Genomic DNA, 25711 nt, shown 5'->3' with positions numbered 1-25711 from the left:
CTATCAGCACTGCTATATCAGCATTGAGGAAGTATCCCTACCTAATGCACAAGAACTACACAGTCAGTTTTGATGAAAACAGCTGATGGACAGGAAGCAATCTTCAGATTCTGTAACATCTTTAAACTAGACAATAACTGGCCATGGACTCATTCATCTTGTAACTGTGCATCTATGTTGTACAGTTGTTTTCGGTAGTTGTGCAGAAAGCTGGTGAATTATGGTAGGTTCAATGGATTTTATGCAGCAGGTGAAGCAGAACTGGTTCTGTTGCCTTGTACAAGATATTATAACAATTGTAAAAAAGTAGAGGCTTATATAATAGCAGTTCAAGGTCTTAAGATGTGTCCAGCAATAGAATGGTAAGTGGACAATTGAGGCTGTTTTGAAAAGGTGGTGATTACATATAAAAATGGTAAGAATCTAAAAATTAATGAAGCTGTGATAGGCTGATGTTTTCAAATCAAAACAGCTATAAAATAGTTACATTCCCCATTAAATAATATTAAACAATATGTTAAAAAGTGGACACCCATAAAATTTCACAGAAAGGCTACAGTTTTTTAACACAGTACACATTGGAATTATATTTGTTATATACACCACCATCACAGTGCAGTTCAATTTGACACTCCTGTTCCCTTTAACAAATGTCTGCATCACCCCACTTCAATTGATAGCATTCCAGTAATTTATATAGCCGCAGTTCGCAAACTTTTTCGGTCATAGAACCTTTCTGAAGACATTTTCCCCCCCTGTGGAATCTTAACTCTATCCCTGATTTTTACTAAGCATTTTGAACCCACAACATTTTTTCTTTCATCTGCTCCTATTGCCTGAGTGCTTTGCATAATGTAGTAGGTTTGGAAATAAAGAGAAAACATTTTCAATATAACAAATGAATAAAGTAATTATATGGTAATTACTTTACCATATTTCACTTATTCCCAACACTATGCAATAGAGTCCTACAAACCTATGAAAATGATGTGATGCATTTCCTTGTCCGCTGCTTGGACGTCAACTGACAATCAAGTAGTTGGCCTTGTGAGGTTTTGTTTTAAAATCCATTTTAAAATTAATTTTTGAGATTTTTCATGGAACCCCTATAAGGCCTTTGCACAACCCTAGGGCTCCGCAGAACCCAATTTGGGAACAGCCGTCATATAGCGCACTAGTAGAATAAACTTAGTGATTTCTTAGCCTCAACCCCTCCATCTTTCTTCCTTTTTAAATTTATGGTAGTAGGGATAAGCCCTACAAAACAAGCTTCTTCCTCTTCTAGCCTTCCAATCAAGCAGGATGGGCAAAAGACTGAAATTACTATGAGGAATCTGGAAGAAGATGCCTTGTTTTTGGGAGACTCTGTGACATGAAAGGTTTATAAAAAATACAAAATTACACTCTTTTGACTACAAAGTTACAGATACTAAACTGGGTTTCTGATTTGTTTTTGAGCACAATTCAAGGTGCTGCTGTTTATTTATACATCCCTAAGTAAGTGAAAGATTGCCTCCTCCTATATGAAACTTCCTTGGAAGTCCCATTATATATCTCATCAACAAACCATTGGTTGGAAGGCGAGACAGGGTCTTTTTGGGGTAGCACTCCAATTTTGCCATTCCTTCTCAAATGAGGTGAGATGAGCCCTAACCCTAATGTTATTTAGACAGGTGATTTAAAATTAGGCAAACCATTTAATGAGTTGAAGCTGAAAGTTTCCCTCTTAAAATGTAATGAAAAGACAGATTTGATTTAGGGAATATCCTGGTATACATTAAACTGGGCAGAATAAATGTTAATCTGCTTCAGTGAGCTTTAAGTAGAAAGGTCACCAGAAGTTTCTATCAAGAAGCATTAAGCAAGTTTTCCTATGTGGTATCCTAACTACTAAGGATGCAGTCTTATGGCCAATGGTCTTATGAGAGCTGTTGTGGTGGTTAGAGTGCTGGACTAGGATCTGGGAGATTCAGGTTCTAGTCCCTTCTCAGGCAGGAAGCTCACTGGGAGACTCTGGGCCACTCGCAGACTTCTCAGACCAAACTACCCCACAGGGTTGTTGTGAGGATAAAATGGAGCTATGTAAGCCACCTTGGGTTCCTCCCAAAAGGGGAAAAGGTTGGCTATAACTGCAATAAAAGAATGACAACAACAACCACAACAAGAGTAATACTAAAAATGGCCACTAAATGCTGTCTAGACAGTCTAAGATAGATTGGGATCCTAGCTCCAATCTTGGAAAAATGGAGGTTGGAGCTGAGTCTCTGACCACAGAACAACCTCCCTCCATCCTTGCAGCCAGCATACTTCTTTCTGTGCTAGCTGCAGCTCTAAAGTCACAAGTGTGACTTTGGTGCTGGCAGTGAGGGAATATTCTGGGGGGAAGGGAGAAGTAGGAATTCCAGTGGTGCCTTAGCCCCTCCTCCTTGCAAGAGCAAACATAGACAGTGGAAATTGACCATCTTTGTCTTTTGCAGGGTGGAAGAAGTGTGGAGGCAATCCTTGCCTCTGTATTTTTCCCACCCATGATTGGATGCCTGAATTTAGAGGGTTACAGGCAGCTGCATTGGATGTTTCATTGTTTCTATTTTTATAACTTGCTTTTGTTTTTACAGACATTTCTCTTAATAACCAGTTTCCTTGAAATATGTTGGGAACTATAGCTATTGTGCAGCTGCCCTCTTTTGCTCTTGGAATTTTCTGTGGCTGTTACTAATCTTGTCTCTCTCTGTGTTTATGTATCTCTCTTCTCTCTATTGCTGGGGACAGTTAACAAGGGTAGGGGTTAGCAAATAGGAGAAGGGTGGCTGCTAGGGTGCCTATAGTACCCCACTTTTCCTCTAGTAATCAGGATTTTCAGTTGTTTCAAAAACCTGCAAAGCCTTCTTGATCACAGGTGACTGGGTTTTATTTTAATACATACAATTTTTAGAAATCAGTTCAGTCAACTCAGTTCTCAAACAATTGTCCCTAGCCAAAAGTAGTTTGGAAGCCATGGTAAAAAATATAGGGATGAAGAACTATTCACTCCAAAGGATGTCACCCAGAAATAAAATCTACTGGCACTTTAAATGGAAATATGAAATGAAAAGACTTCCTTAGGACCAGCCCAAGATGATGGGAGTCCTCATCCCCAAACATTCCATGTACAAAGGCTGAGAAGACACACAACTGGATCTTACTTCTATACTGGCAATGGGACAGTGACTTCCACCATACCTGAGGGGCTGAAAACCTGCTTGGAGAACACAAGGCAACCCATATGGTAAACAGAATTCTATACCCTCCTCAGGTATATGTCACCAGCAGCCTTACCCTGCTTAATGGTAGGACCAATGATGGTTTTTATGTTATGACACTGGGATGAATAAGTGTTTTTAATTGAGCTAGAGTTTGAATCTTACTTCATACTTTTTAATTTATCTCAGAAAAAACAACAACAAAACAAGATAGATTACTTTATTAGAGGAGAGACTCCGTACTGTTCTGAAAGACCATGGAGATTAATACTCACTGTACAGATCTGTTTCATCTAGAATCTCAGACTTGATGATCTCTTCAATTACATCTTCCAAGGTAACAATGCCCAAGACTTCATAAAAAGGATCCCCTTCCCCTTCATTGTTCACCCGCTGCACTATTGCCAAGTGAGATTTACCTGCACAGAGTAGTAGACCAAGAAATTAGAAATTATAGCAGAATTAGTGGCCAGCCACTCTCAAATTACACAGATGGGTCCTGAAATGGAACAGCAGATAGTTACGTGCGTATTGTCAATTTGAGGAAGAGGAAACCTATCTGAAACATTAACATTGTTAGAGACAGCCTAAAGCTGTTTTCAGGTGGAACATTTTTGTTGTGGATCCTGCAGCCACAAGGAACCAGTGGTATTTCTACTCTTTCAAAACCACAAACGGTGCCTCTATAAAGCAGAGACACTGGACCAAATCTTCTCTGCTTGGGGTCCCTCCCTGGCCAACTAAAGTTCCTGAGATAGATACATTCCCTTCCCCTGTCCCATCCCTCCTTTCCCAACTGCTGATCATTTGATTCATATTGTTTTCATTTTAAAGACTGAAATGTCTCTCCTAAGGCTTAGTTACAAGCAGTATGAACTCAAAGCTAAAATAGCTGGCATCTTTGGTATTCTGCCCCTCCCTCTTTTCCCTTTCAATCTACCCTGACTGGAATGCAGTCCCTGAGAGCTTCTCTGAAACCGAATCTGGCCCTTGAGCTGAAAGAGATTCATCAGCACCCTGCTTTAAAGAAATTTACATCATCCCTTTCATGTGCGTACCCTCTGTAGTATAACAGAACAGTTTGACCCACTGCCATAATTGAATATTCTGGAAGTGTTTTACTACAGTTTTGGAATACACAATATGATCTGATATAAACTTCATTGCAGTAGGTTTATTATTTCTTTCAATTACAGTTGTCATATATTCTGACACTCCTCATTAGAAAATATTAGATATAGTATGTTATATTATTGTTCTGCAAATAGATGAACTTAACCAGATGAGGAACTCTAGAAAAGCACAATAACATTTTACCTCATGGTGGATAATAGGCAGCATGTTGTCAAGTATCATAATGGTTCAATATTATAAATACCATTTTCAGGTATATCTGGTTGAATTTATTTCAAAGGATACTTCACTGGAATCTTTCAATGATAGAGAATGGTAGTGTTTTCATAAATCTCAATGTGTCAAATATGATCTATTTTTATCGCAAATATTGATCCATTGCATGTTTATTATTCAGCAAATTGCACTGATTCTAGTGTCAGACAATTCACAAAGAAATAATTTAACCAAATGACCAAAGTGTAGTTTATCACATTGCAGAGTTTATAGACAGAGCAAGGCATCTGCACATCAGTCTTATCAATTTCAGACTTGTGCTCAGTTCTATACACATATACATCTCAGTGGTAATTTCTTTTTACATAATCTAGCTGTAAGATTAGTACCCAGATTAGATCCACATTCCAGATATATGGAAAACAACCTAAATAGTTTGATTGATTAATTCTTGCTTAATCTCTTCTGTGGACAATAAAAAATTGGTGGAAGAATCTGAGATCTACTAACTTAATAAGCATTCAGACTATCCTATCCAAACTCACTCATGCTCAAAGAATGAAGATATCTTGGAAAAATTAGAGCAGGGAGGGGACCTTATTAACAACGGACATAAACACTACAGGTCAAACTAATTCAGCTTGGTAAGCTTCACATCTGCTTTCCCAGGGACCTACATAAGCAGTTAAAAACAAATTCTTTGTGAATGCTGTCTGTCGAAAGCTAAATTCTTTTGCTATTCCCAGCTTGTGATCATTTAGAAGGAATTTTCCAAAGCAAGGTCTAAGATTAGACTCAAAATGAAGTTTCCATTCCACTTACGCGATATTCTCACCAAAGTAACTGCTACATAATCTGATTGTCTTGGAGCTACTCGTTTAGATGCAGATGGACATACTTCAAATACCAACTCCATAGTACCAGCAAGACTTATCTTGAAGAGACCCGGTTTTACAATGGAGATAGTTACTAGAGCCATGATTCGTATTTAAAATTATGCACAGGCTAATAAGCAGTGCATGGAAGATGGTCAAATTGCTTCCTTGATCAGTAATAATTATGTTATTCGCATTCTAAGTCTTTGAAGCTCTAAGACATAGAAATTATGTCAAATGACTGAAGATGGCCTCTCTAAATCCACTAAAATATCTAGCTGCTCTAATTGCACACCAAAGTCAGAAGAATATACACAGAAGAATATAAAAGACAGAGTATAGTGGCAATGAACGATTCTAACTACAACACCACTTTCATTAAACTTCCCATATAGTTCTTAATGTATTTCTGCATTTTTGTTTGGATTTCAGTCAATGATATATAATAACTTAGTCTGGACATTACAAAAGACCAATGCAGATGAGTGAACATTATGTTTGGTCCATTTTGGGATTTTTTTGTTTGCTTGCTTGTTTCTAATAAGAATTTACCAAAAATCATTATTTTCTTCGTAAACAAGATAGAAATGCCTTGAGAGTTTAAAAGATAGAATGAAAGAAAGCAAAACTGACAGGTTCACCCATCCCAAACAATGTCATCCCTTTTCTTTTCACTTATATTTTCTTGAGACACACCCATATCCTATATCAATAAAGTTATAAATTGTTCTGTAAATACTTATCACAATTTTAACTTTTATTGTGTCGATCAGTGAAAGGTCCTGCTGGATCAGTGCTTGTTTGTATGCATAAACTGATTAGAGAATTCCTCAGAAACTAGAAACTGCAAAACTAAGTATCAATGCCACTCACACCATCAGTATCACAGTAAAACATCAAGTAAAATCTCAAAGTTCCAGCTATTTAAAACAGTTAAATATGAATTGATATTTCTTTATAAGCTTCCCCAGGCTGCATGTATTGTTGTTGTAGTTGTTTTGCACTAAAAAGTGAATTGTCAGTATTCTATTCCTGACTATAACATGCCATCTTTGATAGCCACATAGTCACTAGACACAGAAACAAATGAGTTTTAGAAGGGCATTTTATATGATTTTGGAAACTTCAGAAGAAATACACTTTTCAGTTTTGAACAAAATATTTCAGTTCTGAACTTTTATACCAGTGGACTGCATGCTGTGCTGATTTATATTTCCCTGGCAGAGCTTATAATACCAATGGTTGTGCAACAGTAAACAGCAAATGAAGTTCAGAAAGTAGCTTAAATGAATGGAAAGCCATCTCTCATATATTACTTATAGCCAATGCCTGTACTAAAGTAGTAGAACATCAGCAGGCACAGCACACTGGCATTCCTGTAGATAAATATATGATCACTAGTCTTGGAAGTCTCATAATCCTAAAGGTTACTATTTAGTCTTTGGAAAATTAGTTTTTTTCATTTATTTCATTGTGCAACTTGAAATCAAAACCCTAACTGGAACAAAAAGGTTAAAAATAAATAATAAATAAAATATTGCAATTTCTTACAAGAAACTGTAGAAGAACTATTAGAACAAATACATATATACTATATACCGGGGTGACCAGACTCACGCAACAGAATAGCCACATATTGGTAAATATGAAATGTTTGAGAGCAACAAGTGGGCGCCCATGGGCAGGCGGCAAGCCACAAATAAACTCAGAGTCATATGCCACCCCTGCTATATACCCATATATGTAGCAAGATTTACTACTATTATTAGAGATAATTATGCATAAGCTTCAGCAAAGATTGTCCAAATATGCATATAGTTGACCATTTGTAAATTGTGTATAACCCCTCTCCCCATTCAAAAGTTGAAAATTTCATCAAATACTCTACCCATTGTGTTATTGCAAGTGACCATTTATCATTCCAACGTTGTAGTACTAGCCTTTTAGCTGTCAAAAGGAAATGGAAAATCTTTGGAGAAGCAGTTTGTCGTGGAGGCATCAGTCATCTCAGTCACTCATATGAATATGCAAAAGTCTATAAAAATCAAAAGTTTGACTGTGCAGTCAAAAGGTTTGGGATTCAGGTTTGAAAATAGCTGGCTTTGGAGCTGTAGGAGACTGTTGAAAGTTCCAGTATCAGGATCTCAGGACTACCCAAAGAGATGCCTTCTAATATAAATAACAGAATAAATAACATACTGCTTTAAACATGACCGGATTGCTGCATGGATGGTTCTCCATGTTAAAGGAAAACTGTTTTAGTTGTTTAAACCTTACAATCTACCCATGGTTTGCCTACTATTTCCCTATACAGAAGTACTTCCAAAGTAGTCAAATTGCTACAATTGAACCAATTTTTACATTGCTAGGCAAAAGGATCGGGATCATAGTTTGGGGCTGCTTTTGGATCCAGCATTGACACTGTAGGCACAGATGGCTTCAAGTGAAAACCTTTTACAGCTTACTCTGATCAACTATGACTCTATCTGGATAGAAGCAATCTAGCTACAGTTATCCAAAGTTTGGTAGCCTATACTTTGGGGAGTACTGCAACATATTGTACATGGGGCTGCTTGGGCAGAAGAATATGATGACACATCTTCAAGAACAGATATTCAGGGAATCAAATGCTTGATGCAATTCATGAAAGTAATAACTCATTAATGTAATTAACTGAGCTAATAAAATATGTCCACATTCAAAGTGAATAAAACAAGGAACTGATGACACATTGCTGCTGCCTGCCTGCTGGCACACCACCTGCTTTATCAGTCTCCCTGCCTCAGCTAGCAGAGGTGGTCTCGGGCCTGGTTGAGAGAACATCCAGGATGTTGGTCCTGGGGGATTATAACCTCCATGCCGAGGCTGCTTTATCCGGGGCAGCTGAGGACCTCATGATCCGCCATGACAACCATGGGACTGTCTCAGCATGTTATTAGCCCGACTCACTCTGGACCTGGTCTTTTCAATGGGACAGGGGGATGGGGATTCTGATGAGGAGGGACTAACATCAATCCCTTTGGCATGGTCGGACCACTACCTGGTTAAATTTAGCTGTCGCCTCCTTTCCCCCGTTGCAAGGGCAGTGGATCAATTAGAAAGATCTTCCCTCGGAGTCTAATGGATCCTGATGGCTACCAAAGGGCTTTGGGGTAGTATGTCCAGCTGATATGGTTGGTGCTCCTGTTGATGCCCAAGTTGCCTTATGGAATAGGGTTAGGGTTAGGACCCTCGCCCTATCCGATGAGCCCATTTAGCACTGTGGTATAATAATATGCTGATGGCAATAAAGCAGGTAGGGAGACAGCTAGAACACAGATGGAGGAATCAAACACATTCAAGAGCTCATTATTGAGCCTACTTAGTGGCCATAAGGCAGGCAAAATGTGAATACTTTGCCTCCCTTATTGCTTCCTCACAGTGCTGTCTAGCTGAGCTTTTTCCAGTGGTCTGAGGCTTCCTACAATCAGATTCTCTGGATGAGACCCCGGAGCTCCTGATAGTTCTGTGTGACAAATTTGCTTTGTACTTTGAGAGAAAAATCATTTGGATCCACCTGGAGCTTGTCTCTGCCATTTGTGCCATGAAATCTTCAGATGAGTCTAGCGCACCATCTAATGGTCCATTATTGGATGGGTTTCAGTTATTGAGACCCAAGGATGTGCACAAGGTGCTTAGCTCTGTCCAGTTCACCATGTGCCTCCTGGACCCTTGCCCATATTGGTTGATTGGGGAATCTGATGGGGTTCGGCCCTGGGTCCAGGAGGGTGTTAATGCCTCATTAAGAGAGTGAGTGGTCCCTGTCCCTTTAAAGGAGGCAGTAGTGAGGCCACTCCTTAAAAGGCCAGGCCTGGATCCAGGAGTACTGGATAACTAACGGCCCACTGTTAATCTCTCCTCTTTGGGCAAGGAGTTGCAGGCACTCTTGGAGGAAGCAGATTATCTGGATCCATTTCAATCAGGCTTTAGGCCTGGGTTTGGAATGGAGATGGCCTTGGTCACCCTGTATGACCACCTGCGCAGAGAGAGGGCCAGGGGGAGTGCAACCCGGGGGGGGGGGTGTTGGAGGCACTGCTTTGCAGTGGTTCCACTCCCACCTGGCTGCCCGAGTTCAGAAGGTAGTCCTGGGGGACTGTTGCTCTGCACCATGGCAGTTGTGCCATGAGATACCATAGGGCTCAGTGCTGTCCCCCATACTTTTTAATATCTATATGAAGACACTGGAAGAGGTCATCCAGAGGTTTGGGCTGAGGACTCGGCAATATGCTGATAATACTGAGCTCTACCTCACTTTTACTTCTCATCCAGGTGAGGATATCACCATCTTGAACTGCAGCCTGAGCTTGATAATGGACTGGATGAGGGTCAATAAACTGAGGCTCGATCCTGACAAGACAGAGGTACTGCTAGTAAGGGGGCCATCCGACAGGTTGGAAGGACATCGCCCTCTCCTTGATGAGGTTGTACTCCCCCTAAGGAAAAGGGTCCACAGTCTGGGGGTGCACCTAGACCCAGGTTTATCCCTGGAATATCAGGTCAGCTTGGTGTCTACAGGTGTTTTCCTCCAGCTGCGGTGGGTATACCAGCTGGACAGACAAAGCCTGAAAACAGTCACCCATGCACTGGTAACATCCAAAATAGATTACTGCCATGTGCTGTACATGGGGCTGCCCTTGAAGATGGTCCAGCAATTACAATTGGTACAGAATAGGGCTGCTCAGTTAGTGACGGGGGCCCCTAGAGTGGCCCACATAACACCTATATTGAAAGATCTGCATTGGTTACCAATTGTGGCCCTGGCCCAATTCAAGGTGTTTGTGTTGATATATAAAGCCCTAAATGGCTTAGGTCACGGCTATCTTAGGGAGCTCCTGCACCCATTTGTGCTTACCTGGCCTTTGAGATCTATGCAGGAGGCCCTCCTGTGTGAGCCATCCATTAGGGAGGTGTGAGGGATGGCCACTTGGAGGAGGGCCTTTTCTGCAGCTGCTCCCCATATCTGGAATGCTCTCCCCAAGGAGATTCACATGGTGCCTTCCTTACTTTCTTTTTGGAGCCAGGCAAAGGCCTTCCTTTTTAAAAAAATTAATAACTAATTGCCATAAGACCTTGGTTTTGTATTGTTTGCTGTATTTGTTGTTTTTAATGTGTTATTATATTGTGGTTGTGAGCCACCCAGTGGTGCTGTGGCACAATTGGGTGGCATACAAATGTTTTAAATAAATACACATAAAAAAGCACTAACATGTCAGAAGATCAACAGAATATGCAAGTTACTCTCTTTTAAAGTAAATATGTACAGTTAAAATTGAAGACAATGTACCTGCCAAAAATGTGGTGGGTATTGCTTTTTTTTTATTTATTTACATTTTTATATACCATCACAACAGCCACATGGCTCTCTGGATGGTTACACAGTTAAAACTATAAAAAATAAATAATTGTATGTTTTAATAAGTTCTTCATACAGAATGAGTTATTCATAAAAAATAAGGGATTTTAATAAGGTCTTCATGCAGCAACATTCTGAAGCTTGCCATTCTGCTCCCCATTTGAAGTTTGCCTCTCCGGTATTTTCATTATGACCACTTTTCCTTTTAATTTTTGTAGTAATCAGTCATTGTTTTCCCCACAAAAGCCAGAGAGTAATCACAGTGCTTTTGGCCTGCAAACTACTACAGTATTTGAGAAATATCTTCATGAGGTCTTACACATTAGGCAACATTATTTTGACACTGTACACTGTTAAGTACAAAAATGGTTAATTTTAAAGCTTTGCAAGTTCTGAAAAACTACCAATGTAGCCTTAGTATCAATAATTTTACCATCTAGTGATATATCTGTATATATGTATCAAGGTTTGTTTTCTGTGCAGTGATTAGAAATTTCAATATAAGCAGTTCATAATTAGTGTTAAATAAACATAACCATTGAAACTGCTGCCAGCAATAACCACTAGAAAAAGGAACTTACTACCTGCATTATAAACTCCAAACAACAGAGAGGTAAATAAAGAAGTCTCATTTCAGTACAGGCAAATGTGACTTATAGAAGAGTAGAGGAAAACCCTTGGGGGGGGGGGAATCTTGTGTGAAGAATACTCTAATTCTTGAACAAAGAAAGATGAAGGAGCAGCCTTGAAAAAGCACCACATTACATCCCCCATGTATAGAAGCCCTAAGTTTCTGATCTGCATCTTGGGACTCTTGTAAGATATTAAAATAACAACAGCTAGTAACCTAACTACATCAGGGAAATGATGTGCAAAGAATAGGACAAGAGAACACAGTAAATAATGACAAACATATTCACCAACTGAACACCTTATTCCTAATTCTCTACAACTGAAAGCAAAAGAACAGTTTGCCCATTTAGTACAATTCTCATTCTAAGCCTAAGAAAGGCTCAACTGGAAGAAGCATTTAGCTGTCATACTTATGTCCTCAATATGGGTTAGACAAACAGGTCAACTAACTGTAACAAAGAGGAAATGTTTCCCAAGTTCACAGTGGGGCTACAGTTTATTTCTGCAGTAACTGAATCTAAAAAAAGAATTCAGATTACACAAATAGCTATATTACCTTACTGTCCCACCAGAACAAAACACATTTTTCCATTCAGATTTTCCCACCACTACAAAATGTGACAAATATTTCAAAATGTTTCTATAAAAGCAACTGCAAAGTATATATATATAGAAATGTGGTCATTTACATAAATACACAGTTATAGCATAAAGTGAAAAAGAATGAATGTGTTCCCTGTTTATAATGTAAGCTACTATTTAGATACAAGGTGTTTTAGATTCATACACAAAAGTTCAAATATGCATGATTAACTCACATGCTTTTTGAGATTAAAAAAAAGCAAAAACAAAATGGCACTAGCAACCTTTCATAAGTGTTCAACTCAGGGCCGTCTTAACGCATGGGTCTGATGATGGGCACTTACGCATGGGCCCCATACTATTCTGTGTATGTTAACCCTTGGAAAATTGGAAAACTTCCAAAATTAACAGTAGTTGTAGTTGTCGTAGGGGCCCCAGAACACTGTTTTGCCCAGGGCACATAATGCTGTTAAGACGGCCCTGGTTCAACTCATGAGAGAAAAGGTGGGGGGGGGGGGTTGAATGAAATCTCCAAGCCCTACCCTAATCCCCAATTTTAGCTAAACAAGGACCCCACTCACCTTACCAAACTGTAGCTAAAGAGGCCAGTATAAAAGGTTAGGGATTCAGGCCCTCCTATTCTCTGTAATTTGAGGGCTCAAACTACAAAAGGATCGCACCCTTTCATTACAAAGACCAGACCAGACCAGACCAGACCAGACCAGACCAGACCAGAAAAGTAGTTTGCAACTGACATGTTAAATATCTGATTTACCACATTATCTCAATTAAAATATGAAACTCAAGATAGTCAGGACTCTGAGTTTTTAAAAGATTAGATTTTTTTAGATTTAGATTTTTAAAAATTACATATATTAATAAACAGGGGAAAGGATGCGGTAGTGCAGTGGGTTAAACTGCTGGGCTAGTTGATCAAAAGGTAGACAGTTCAAATCTGCAGACGGGGTGAGCTCCTGTGCTTCGTCTCAGTTCCTGCCAACCTTGCAGTTCGAAAGCATACAAATGCAAGTAGATAAAAATGTACCATTTCGGTGGGAAGGTAACAGTGTTCCATGCACTTCGGTTTTTAGTCATGCTGGCCACATGACCATGGAAACTGCGGACAAACGCTGGTTCTCTCAGCTAAGAAATGGGGATGAGCACTGCCCCTTAGAGTCAGACATGACTGGACTTTAATGTCAGGGGAAAACCGTTACCTTTACCTTTTTATAAACAGGGGAAGGGAGAATACTTACAGTATGGAATAAGCTTCCCACCGAGGTCAGCCTAGCACCAACCTTACTTTCAGTACTAGGTAAAGACTGTCCTCTATTGCAAGGCATTCAAGCAGCTTCTAGGACCTGCTAGTTGCTAAGAGGTCTGAACATTTTCTTCTTTAACTTATTATTGTATGGATATATTAATCTCCTTAATGTTGTGTTTTTTAAAATTTTGAACTGTACACTTAATGAAGTTTTAATGTGTTTTTATACAATGAATCTTTTATGGGTTTTTTATGTGCTTTGGAAACCTCCCTGCGAGCTTTGACAGTTGGGTGGTATAGAAAATACATACATACATACATTACAATATAGTAAAAAACACATGCCCCACTATTCTAGGCAGTTATAAGAAACTGTCATTCCCCAACAAGGCAAGAGAAATATTCTAAATAAACTGGAAAAACTTTAGTAAAAAGATTTAAAAGAAAAAAGAAAGAACCAACACATGATTTATACTTGCAGTAAGTATAGTAATCACTGGCTAATCCAACTCTATGAAGGATTCTCTGCATGAAAACCACTTATGTGATGTGACACTTCCTGTTCTTCTCCAGAAATTCAATGCATTTTATTTGGTGTTTGCAATGCAAAGTATTCAGCACTGCCTAAGGAACCACTAACACAAATGACTATCTATCTAAAGCAACACTCCTGAAGCTGTTTTTACAACTTTTATAACTGAAATGCATTTGTGAACTAGGCCCAAAGTCATGTCTAAGTGCCCAAGAGAAAGTTGGGACTGCTTACTACCATTCAATGTATATGTGAAGCTTTCATTCTTCTATAAAATACGTGTTGCCTTTCTGAAGTACTGGAATCTTTATCGGTAATTATAGATGCAAATGAAATGACAGCTTTAAACAAAAGAGTGGGAAAATGAATAGAGTGCAGAGGGATGTTACTAGTAATATTCAGAGTCTTCAAATGATGGACCCACCTTTAGACCAAGGAAGCATTATGGAAAGTATCTGATTTTTTGAACCATTTATGTGTAAGATATGGCCCACATGTGACCTAACTTAGATCAGTCCACAAACTTTCTGGGGTTCCAACCCACCTGTTGTTGATATAGATCTTGGGTCCTCAAACTACAGCCTGCGGGCCGTATATGGCCTGCCATGGTCATTCATCCAGTCCGCCTCAGAACTTTTGGACTTGTTTGGAGAAAACAATCTCTGAGCGAGTCCAAAAGCTCTGAGCCAGTGCAGGCGTTCTCTGAACCTGAGCAGAGAGCTGGCTCTTTCCCATCTATTGCACACATGCATTGGCTCTGAATACAGAGCGGGAATACGGAGCAGGAAACAGAAGAGAGGAGGGCAGAAGAGAAAGAGAGACGAAGACACTGAAAAAGAATTGAAGGTAAGAAAAAAGTAACTTTTTAAAGCTATTTTTAATTATGTGAGCCACATCCTCAGGCTGCAGGACAAGCCGCGGTCGCCTTGCCAAGCCTGGGGGCGGACAGGCTGAGGTGGAGTGGGGTCACGGCTTCTGCACCTCTGCAGCAGCCTTCTCTGAGCAAGCTGCCGCAGTCGAGCAGTTGCCATGCTTCTCCCCACAGCGGGGAAAGGTGGGAAGCACCCTGCTTGGCCAGCCGCAGCCCCATCCCTTGCCTGCCCTTGCCTCGGAAAGCAGCCCTTACCTCCCTCCTCATGGCCCTCTCTAGTCCAGGAAGGCCACCCCACGCTCGCCTCTCCAGCCTCCTGCTCCCTCAGAAGCAGGGTGGCGGTGAGGACTATGATTTCCATCATGTCCAACCAGCATGGCCAATGGAAGTTGTAGTCCAACTCATCTGGACAGCACCAGTTTTGGCAAGGTTACACTAAGATATGGTAGTCATTAGCTCTGCATCCAAATACAGCCATTGTGTATTGTGGGAATTGTTCTGGGCTGGCTTGCTTCAAATATATTAACAGTATTTATCCTTAGTATTTTTGCTTCATTCTTTGTAAATGCCAGTTGCAGTCATCAGTTGCATTATGCAAAATACTATATCTAGTGCCTTGGTTGTGTTATAGCTATGTCCCTTGAATATGGATATGCTCTTCCCCACCTCATCTTGGGCTTCTGCTGCAGCCCGAGGGAATGGAAACCCCATGAATGAATGCCCTCCAAAATATCCTGTGCTTGAGAGCCCTGCTCAGCTCTTGTGAAATTAGGGTTCCTGAATCCTAGCAGAGCAGAGCAAAAGCAGAGCAGAGCAAGCTGCCTCTTGGACACAAGCAGCCAAGCTCGCAGGGAGTGAGTGAGCAAGGAGAGCAAACAGGAGTTTGGCAGAGGAGTTGTAGTAGAAGAGCAAACAGAGGCAAAGGCAAAGCAGAAACAGACCTCCACTAGCCCAGTCAAAGGTCTTTTGTTTTTTAAGAGAGAACTGAAGGGAAGTTTCAGATTAACTGAAGAGTGATAGTTATGGGAGTTTCCCTGTTGCACGAGATGGACATATATATATAGAATCACCAAGTATGCCGTCTCCCTGGTGCCAAGATTAAATATATAACCAACAAATTCACACAACTCATACAACCCACTGGCAAATACCCCTTCCTTCTCTTCCTCGTGGGAACTAACAACACTGCAAGGAGAAGCTTTGATGAAATAGCATCAGAGTTCAAAAAGCTCTAGGAAGGAAAATCAAAAACACTGGGGCCCAGATAGTCTTCTGTCCAATCTTACCAGTACATGGAAAGGGAACTGTTAGGGAAAGAAAAATCCTTCAAGTGAATGACAGGTTATGTTGGTGACTGGCTATGTTGAGCATAACTTTGCCTCCATGGAAAATTAGTGCAATAGGGAATGGAATGTATATTGAATGTTTCCAGTTTGTGAGCCATTGCTTTGTTTCCTGTTTGTTGAAATTCTTGTTAGGATTTGCACTGATTCAGACTCTATGTATTAGAATAGATGTATTGGAATCCCATCAATTCTAGGTGCTTTATTACTTCCAAGTGTGTTCAGAGCAGTTTTCACTTTGCTTCCTAATATTGCAAGCTCCTCTTCATAAGATTCTTCTTCGAAGGAGCCTGTCATCTTTTAATCTCTTCTTTATAGTGCTTCTGTATATCAGTTACACCTTGTCTTTATTTTTTCCTGCTCAGAAAAGCAAAAGTGAGAAAGGCTGCCTCCCACTCATGCTACCACCCAGCTGCCCTTCACCTCTTCCACTGGCTTGCTCACACAACTGGGGGGCAGTGATTAAGTGATGACACTGGTCCTTGCCCTTCTTGCTCTGGTTTGTCAGAAAGGTATCTCCAAGCTGGCACCCAGAAAGCAGGGCAACAAAGTAAAATCTACTGTGGCATGCAGCCCCCAATCAAGCACTGCTAGCACCACCTAAGTACTTCCCATCCTACTGCCTACACAGGAAATCACTTTCACTGTGAAGAGCCTAAGGTCTTAGGTTCAAATGGTTTGACTGTTAATTCAGCCAGTACTACTGACAAACTCCAGGCTAGGAAGTTGGTAGATATATGCTAGCAAGACCCTTGATGAGCTGTTTAAGGAGAAGGGAGAAATGCCATTGATATTGCCATGGTTAACTAATTAAGAAAGGGACTAAGCCTCAAGATTTCAAAGCAAGAAGCCAGTCCAATATACTTGGGATCCTGCTCTAGTGGAGTGATAAATTTCAGAAAGGCTTTCCACCTGGCTTTGTACAAAACCTGGATGAAAGGACTGCACGAAGGAATCTTTACATCCAGGACCTCATTGGAGCAGTGGTGGCTGCCTGTTCCCCTTGCTGTTAGATGCAGTCTCCATGTCTGAGTGTCAGATCTTCCTGTTCCTCATTATGAAATCTGAGAGGTGAATTTGTGCTGTCTGACACCACTCCTGCAAGGTGAAACACATTATCTCCTCCATCAAGCCAGCAAGGGGAACTGAGAAGTGGACCCCAGTTGATGAGCAGCAGGAGGAAGTGGTGAGCCTCTGGTGAAACCTCCATGGGAAGAGATGGTTTATCTCTGGGGCACAGTGTTGGAACAGAAAAAGAGGAGAAGGCTGCTGCCTTTGCACTGATGGACCCTTCTCACAGACAGTCAGGCTGGGCTAGGGGGGGTCTTTCCCCTCTTAATCCATGAAGCAGTTTTTATGGGAAGGGTGGCAGAGTGATATATCACATTAAAAACAATATAAATAAAACCACATTTCATGGTACTTCTGAGTGCATGTGTGCATAAGTTGACCTCAGGGGTTTCTAATACCTATGACTTATAATTACCACCACCACCATCACCACCACCACCATATTTTTATGCAGGAGTTCCCTGAAACATGAAAATTAAATTTAATTGTTCCTCCAAAGTAAAATGGTTAAGAAAGTTTGCTCTAGCCCAAGAGATTTTGGTAAGCTGAAGATTTGTCTGGTGTACATCCTTAGGTCATCTGACCAGGGGAGGAAATTTTGATTCCCTATAGCAGTGTCTGGTGAAGAGGCCAAGAAGACTAAGTGGAAGATAAGTATGAGGAACAGTCATCCTGTGCTAAGCAGGTGGTGTTAGGTGGCACCTTTGTGCTAGTGACCAGTGATAGCTGGGTGAATTGTACTGCCAACAATGACTGCATAGCAGTCAGTGGGTCTATTTTTTTCAGGGTTACATCTTGAAAGAAATTGACTGGAAGAGGAGGATGGAAGGCAAGAGGCAGATTCACATTACAGTTCCTACAGTTATGTCTGATTACTGAACAATAGGCAATATAGATACATGTAAACAGACTTCAAAATAATGGGAAGGATACGTGTGGAAGTGGGGGCATCTATGACTTTTTCATGGAAAATGCCAGAAACCTCCCAAAGTTAGGCAGAGGAAGTCAGTGCAGCCTGTCAATACTGATGGGGCTTATACTTTCTTGAGGAATGGTTTTGGGGTGGGCAGGTGACAGTATTTCTGGTGAAAAACATTCCTGGGATTCATCATCTGACACTGGATATCATCTGTGAAGTTAAAGTGGCATGAGAGCTATAACATTCCTAGGATTGGTGTCAGTGATCATATCAGACTTTGAAGTTCTATACTGATGGCACCTGCCTTGGTATAGGTTCCTGTTCAAAACTGGATCCTATTCTATGAGCAATTGTTTTCTTTTTTTGGTCCCAGTAACCAAGGGTTGACCTGCACAGTCTTGACTGTTGATACCAAAGGGTCATTCTCCAGTTGCCAGTATGAGAAAATGGCTGGAACTGTTGATACAGTAGTGGTTGATACTCCCATTTCTGGACATGGTTGCCCTAAAGTACTTTCCATAGTGTGCAATGGAGGAAACTGAGAGAAAGCTGGAACTGGCTTCTTGAAAACAGAAGCCAAAGCAATATGCAAAATCTGTTTCAGTGTATCTCTGCATGCTGCCTTGATAGTTTGTTCTCACAAAAGGGACCAGAGACAGGTCATTCTGTTTAACTTGGTATGCTCCAAAAGTGGCAGTGGGTATAGGAAACCACAATGTGTGCCTCTCTAAAGCAGAGAAGGAAGTTGAGTGTCCATTGGTTACTGGTATCTTTCTGTCAAAATGGGTACAATTATTGAAGAAGCTCTTGGAAACCATGAATGCAAAAAGAAGAAAGGGAAAAGGAGAAAGGAGAGCTCTGTACAGTGTCCCAGAAATGGATATAATTTGAGAATTATGCTGTAAGGCAAGATAATATGCCAAATGCTGTTAGTCTCTGTAGCAGACAAAAGGAAGTGAGAGCCATGCCCAGGGCATATGCAGAGCAAGTCAGTGGGACTCCCACTGAAAGCTACGTATAGCTTTATACGTAGTTCTGAATCACTGTTCTGCACAGGCAGAACCACAAAGGAGTATAGTTACGCTTCTTTGCTTTCCCTTCCCATTTCATCTCTCCTACTCATCTCTTTTTTGTTCTTCTTACCACTTCAGTTCAGAGTTCTTAGGAAGCATATCAGTTTGTGTTTCCTGTGCAAGCTTCCTAGCAAAAAGCCGAAGGATACAGATTAAAGGGATCTGCAAACACATTGCTAGCCCAGGATCCACATTACCACATCATAGAATGCCGAGGCATGAGGGGACGGCATATAAAAGTTTTAAATAAATAAATAAAGACAGCCCATGAACCTGGAAATGAGATCTACAGAATCTCAGAACTCCGAATTATACAACCCCCAGAAAGAGATCAATAGTATATATTTTATAATTAAATAATAATTTTAATAATATTTCTATGCTACCTTTTTATCAAGGTGATAATCAAAAACCCATAAAACCAAAATATTTTAAAAATTAAAATAATACATGACAAATTTTCAAACACTAAGTTGAGAAGATGTGTCTTAATGTCTTCTCTGATAGCCAAGAGAGTGGGAGCCAATTGTAATTTTAGAGGAAGTGCACAAACTTTGGGAGTGTGAAAGGAGACAGACTTTTCCCATGTGCAAGAAATGGATTTCTTAAGGCAGCAGTGTCCTCAGGAGGGCATTCATGTATATTTAAGAATAAGACAAGCTCCTAACACTTTCATCTCTTTTTAACTATAATTAAAGCAAGCAACCAAACATACAAATAGATAAATCATTGTAGTAAGAATAAAAAAGCATAACAGAAAAAATATAGTAACACCAAATATAGAAGATACTGTTTTACATACAAGAATGTCTGAATCTGATGGAAAGAACTACCAACTAGGTTCCTACAAGCTATTCATGAGAAAGTCCCTTGAACCCTGGGGACAATATAAGCCACCCATTTTCCATCCTTCCCAGAGTATTTAAAGACTTGCGATTTTCCCATCTTATTTTGGTTCATCTCCATTTTCCTATAAATAAAGATACTGCATAGAACATCAATCTCTCAATCTTTTATGCTACTAACATACGCTTTTTTTTAGTAGATGATAAGTAATGAGGCTAAGTGAGACAAAAGATATGGGGCTTTGAGCCTAGACAGATAGAGGAGATGGGAGCCTTCTCATCTTTCCCAAGAGACAGGTATCTTTTCTCTAGATCAAAAGGTTGTGTTTTGGAAAAAAAAAATGTATCTATTTCTGTCATTTCCTTTAGACTCTCCGTCTGTGTGGGCTAGATAACCAATCCTGACTACACTGTCTGAAAATGGCTACTGGGCCCCCCAAAAGTATTCCTAATCTAAATATGAGACAGTGTCTCTCACTGTTAAGTTTAAGTCTCAGTGGAATAATGCTACAATATAATGTTTTGCTTCCAGTGTCCCTTCTTTAATCCAGAGACTAATAATCAAGTTAGCGCTTTATGTGGCCTCACTTTAACAGATCATTTCTGGGCTTCAGTTCCATTCATTTCTGTGCTTCGGAGCCTCAATTCAATAAATCATTCAGAGGAGTCCAGGAACTGAAAAATGCCCCCCTCCAGACACACACCCAACTTTAAAAGGGAAAGAAAAGAATATACAACCATATTCCTTTGCCAAACATTTTCAAATATGGCAACAATGGCTGTTTACTATCTAGTCAATTCCATTTACAAGGCATTGTGCTAAAATTCTAGTAGAAGCCTTTACAAACAATGGCAACCCCCAGTTTCCTACCTCCTTCATTCTAAGGCTTCTGCTCTTTGTGAAGTCAGTCATAGGAAATATACACAGACTAATTTCTATTGTATTTCAATGCATTCTATTGTGTTGTAAGCCGCCCCGAAGCTTCGGCAAGGGGTGGCATAGAAATGTAATAATAATAATAATAATAGTAATAATAATAATAATAATAATAATAATAATAATAGTAGTAGTAGTAGTAGTAGTAGTAGTAAAAAAATCTGGGCTTCATATTCTACTTTCAAGGGTACTATATCACCAGTATCTAAGTACTGGTATCTGGAGTACACGAGTATCTAAGCTTCAAGTTCAAATTTCATAGGACCCTCCTTCCACCAACAGCAGTGTTGATCAAGTTCTAATACCAACTGTAACAATTGTATTGTTGCTATGTAAGCAAACTGCGGGCTCCATAGTTTGTATATGTGATAGATATGAAGGTATTCCAAGAACAAAGTTGAGATCACCACAAGAAGTAGACACAGATCTGCACTTCACAGCTTTCCTTCAGTTCTTACAAGATAACATCTTGTCTATATCTTTTTGCTAACAAGAGTCTCTTATACCAAGATTCTAATCTCAGAAATCTAACTTAGTTAGACCCCTCTTCCACATCTGCTGCCACAAATAGGGAAGAAATTAGTGACCAGGAATGGTGCCCAGTGTGCCCACATGCAACACCTATCTTTTGCAACGGCTGGTGCCAGCAGCAGGAGTGGGCAGGGAAAAAGTTGAGCACTGGGAATGGAAACTGGTGCACCAGCACACAGCAACCCTTTTCTTTCCCTTCCATCCTCTGCAGAAAGAGTAGGAAAAGTTGCCAGGTCCGCCATCTTGGTGGTATGCAGGCATTCATGGACCTCCTCTGGGCTTGGCTCACTTTGCAGGACCAGGCCTGCATGAGAGACAGTCCATGGATGCTAGTGGGATAGATTCCAAAAGAGTTCATTCCAACCCTAACAAAGACTACTGCCATGTACTTTGTAAAGACCCTATAGGTTATAGGTAGTTCAAAGGGCAAAACAGAAAACTGTAAAATCTCTTTTCTATCCTGGAAATGAAGGAACCTCCCATATGAGTGGTCTATAAAGATTTGAAAGTAGGCTTTTGTAAGATCTATTGAGATAAACCAATCTTCCTGCAACTGAAGTATATTTTGCACGGTAACCATTCAAAACCTCTTCAGTGTGATGAAGCCATTGATGGCTCTCAAGTCCAAGAAGCCGTGTTAGACTTAAGTATCAGAAACCCACTCTATAACTCCCTTCAAAAGTAGTAAGTTTACCTCCGATAAAAAGGTTGTAGATGGAACCATACTCCTTACATTAACGAGAGGTGGGAGGGTACCAAACTTGATCTGGTAGTCTCCTCCACAACAGAAAGTGTTGTGAGCTGAGTACTCCCTCTCTGCAGTGAGAGACTCACCAGCATTTCTTGCTAAATGTCTTTATTGTATGTATAAGTATCTGAGCATACACAAAGTGAAAAGTTGAACCCTCTCTGGCCCCCTTCACACAAAGCTTTGCTTATGAAGCCTTCTGTGCCTGTCTCAGGAGCAAGGAGCATTGTGAAACCAGGTTCACCTGCATTTTTCTCTCTGAGATTCCAACTGGGTCACCCTGCAACTGTGACGATGGACTCAGGAGGCTGGAGATCTCCATCCGATAGACTCCCCATCTCTAAATCCCCCCCTCAGGATGTTGCTGCTCTTCTTCATTTCCATGGGCAGGTTGATAAGGCTCCTCAGCTGTCCTCTCCCATAGCAGGCACCCAGGACCTTGGGCCATCTCGTTATCAGAGCCTGAGCTGTCAGTCCTGCCGAGATCGGCCAACTCCCCTTCATACAGCTCATTCTCAGAGTCTGAGCTTTCAGCCCCACCAAAACGGCCAGCTTCACATGTGTGCCTGGGCATCTTGCCAGAATATGCACATAGAACAGATATGTAGGACCCATGCATCTGATGCTATTGTTTTCCAGGTGGAAAGGAAGAGAGAAAGATGCCCATCAAACAAAGAAAAAAGGAAGAAATGGGGGCAGCCCAAGGAAATAGTCATCAGTGCTGTCTGTCAGAATCTGTGTGTTTTTACATGTCAGTACTTACTGGGCCCATCCCTGCACCTGAAATGGGAGGGCTGCTGCTGCCAAGAAGATTGGTCTGTTTAAGCATAGGTGGGAATAGGGGTTGCCCAGTCCTGAATCATTCACATGGCCTCAATGCCAGTTGCTGGTAAAGTCCCATCCTCCTCACAACTGTCTATGCCTTTTAGGTGGAGTCCATCCACTCATCCATCCTCCCCATCAAACAGAAGGTCTTCAATGTGGGAGTGGGCCTACTGTGACAGACCAGATAAGTGTAGCCAGGTGTGCCTTCATAACGCCAGCATGCTGATCATGGTCTTTGCGCCACAGTCTGCCTGGTGCCTGGTGGTGTTGATCTGTAGATGGAAGAGGCACACTGCTTCTGTCTAAAACACTCAGGTAAGCTCCTTTTGGTCGTCTAACAAGTGGTCACAAAGGGAGCTGATCTGAAAAACAGTTGATATCTTGCTATGGTCTGCTACTCAGACTCCCAGAGCAGATGAATAAATGTGCCTCCTTATCAAATCCAGATGGCATCCCTCTCTGTCTGTTGGTGTGGAGAGCTCATGATGTGACCTTCCCTGGGCCACAAAGACAACATTTAACCTTGGATGCTAGAACAGGAAAGCAACATCCTTCTCCTGTACACTATGCATATTTTCCAGGCACATCAGTATTAGTGTCACAAATGATGTGGCCTTCTATAGCTGCTGCACTGATTGAAGAAACATCAGCAGAAACAGTATCACCACTGATGTCAATTTCTCCGTATGGATCCAATGTGTTCAAGATTGGATCCATTATCCTTTCCATCTACAGCTGGGAAACCAGTTCCAGAGACTGGGCCATCTTCAGGACCTGCTCAGAGATGGAGCAGATGGAGTTGTCAGTTGATAGACAGGGTCCTAGGTTCCCACAACCACATCTGGAGAGGACATTGATGGGACAGCTAACAAGGTGTTTGAGGAATAGTCTTTGACATTGGACTGAGAAGATGGTATGTGTGGCCTGGAGTGTAGAGAGACAGGAGAGGATGATTGGTGTAGTGGCATGGTGGTAGAGGTGGCATGGTCCAGAGGCTCTTGAAGACCTGTAGTTCATAAGTTGGCTCTTGAGGTCTTGGTGGTGGAGATAAGGTTAAAGGTAATGGTAAAGGTTTCCCCTTGACTTTACGTCCAGTCATGTCTGACTCTAGGGGGCGGTGCTCATCTCTGTTTCCTAGCCGAGAAAGCCAGCGTTTTGTCCACAGACAGTCTCCATGGTCATGTGGCTGGCATGACTAAACACCGAAGTGCATTGAACACTGTTACCTGCCCACCGAAGTGGTACCTTTTTATCTACTTGCATTTGCATGCTTTCGAACTGCAATGCTGGCAGGAGCTGGGACGGAGCAACGGGAACTCACTCCGTTGTGCAGATTCGAACCGGCAACCTTTCGATCAACCAGCCCAGCAGCACAGCGGTTTAAACCGCTGTGCCACCTGCAGTCCCTAGGTGGTGGAGATACTGGTCTTCAAATGAAGGGTCCTCATAGGGACTCTCCCATCTTTCATAGTGAGGTTTGGAATGGAACGCCACTTGACACGAAGGGCCATAAAAGATTTCTGAGTGAAGATGATAACCCTATGGGCCTTAGTACCCTTGGTATGGAGGAAGGCAGACCATTCTGAGCACCTGTTCCAGTCAGAAAGTAGAGAATGGGAGCTGTCCCTATAGTGATTGCATCTGATTCGTTGGTTCCAGATGCAGAGAAGCAGCACCCAGTGGGTGTGGTACTGAATATCTGGATGGGGACATGTATTTCAGATCTCCCCTTCTGATATCAAGGTAACTGAGATGATTCAAGGCATTGTACTGTCAGTTCACTGTACTGACAAGCTGGGCTCTAGAACACTTGGTACCAAAGTCAGGCACACTTGCATAAAGGCACCTTGGATGCCATCAGAAAGGTAAAGAAATGAGTTGTTGAGAGAGAGAAACAACAGGAACCCTCTTGAAGGAGATATGGAGGGTATCTACCCGGAGGAGGGCCTTTTCTGCGGTGGTGCCCAGACTATGGAATACGCTCCCCAGAGAGGTCCACCTCCCCAGAGAGCTGGAAAGACTCTCCACTCTTTCCAGCAGTAGGTAAAGACCTTTTTATTTAGCCATAATTTCAATAACTAAATTAATATTTTAATAATAATAATTTTATACAATTGATTTTCTTTCTCTTCTTTCTTTCTCTTTCTTTCCTCCCTTTCCTTTAGTTTTGAACTGTTGTTATTATCGAATGTTTAATTTGTATTTTATATTACTATTTTAACCTTTTGTAAGCTGTCCTGAGGCTTGTTGCAAAGGATGGGATAAAAATGTTTTAAATAAAAATTAAAAATAAATAAATAGGATGAAGGGATTTATACATCACAAAAAGGGATAATTGGTAACAGATTGGGAAAATAGAAAAAAGACTAAGAAATGGGTTCTAGAGAATGAAATTGAAGAGAGAAACTAAGAAAAATGATCAGGGTCACAAGAGTAACACAGAGAAAGACATTTCCAAGACACCAGAAATGGTGGTTAAAGACGAACTGAGAGAATGAGTGGGAGGTCCTCCATACACACACACCCCTACACTGGAAGGTGGGGAGAAGTTCCTGCTTAAAGACTGTTACCTGTAGAATCATCCTGACAACAGGCTCTACACAGGCACAAAACCCATGTGTATGATGCACAAAGATCATGAAGAACTCATTGTTCATTCTCAAGTTGCATGTGCAAAGAAG

At 41.0% G+C, this 25711-nt stretch overlaps 1 protein-coding gene across 1 annotated transcript in view; it reads right to left on the bottom strand.

Annotated features, from left to right (window-relative positions):
• The window catches only part of CNNM2 (cyclin and CBS domain divalent metal cation transport mediator 2), a 138240-nt gene that overhangs the window by 31519 nt on the left and 81010 nt on the right, over positions 1 to 25711 (bottom strand). Inside the window, exon 2 of the mRNA XM_044437832.1 lies at positions 3515 to 3658. Coding sequence (XP_044293767.1) covers positions 3515 to 3658 — 144 coding nt within the window. The remainder of the gene's footprint in view (positions 1 to 3514; positions 3659 to 25711) is intronic.

The sequence above is a fragment of the Varanus komodoensis genome, unplaced genomic scaffold, assembly GCF_004798865.1.
Source record: "Varanus komodoensis strain SLA01 unplaced genomic scaffold, ASM479886v1 scaffold1, whole genome shotgun sequence".
Classification (NCBI taxonomy): domain Eukaryota; kingdom Metazoa; phylum Chordata; class Lepidosauria; order Squamata; family Varanidae; genus Varanus; species Varanus komodoensis.
Note: the sequence above shows the minus strand (reverse complement) of the source record. Positions and strands in the feature narration are given on the sequence as shown.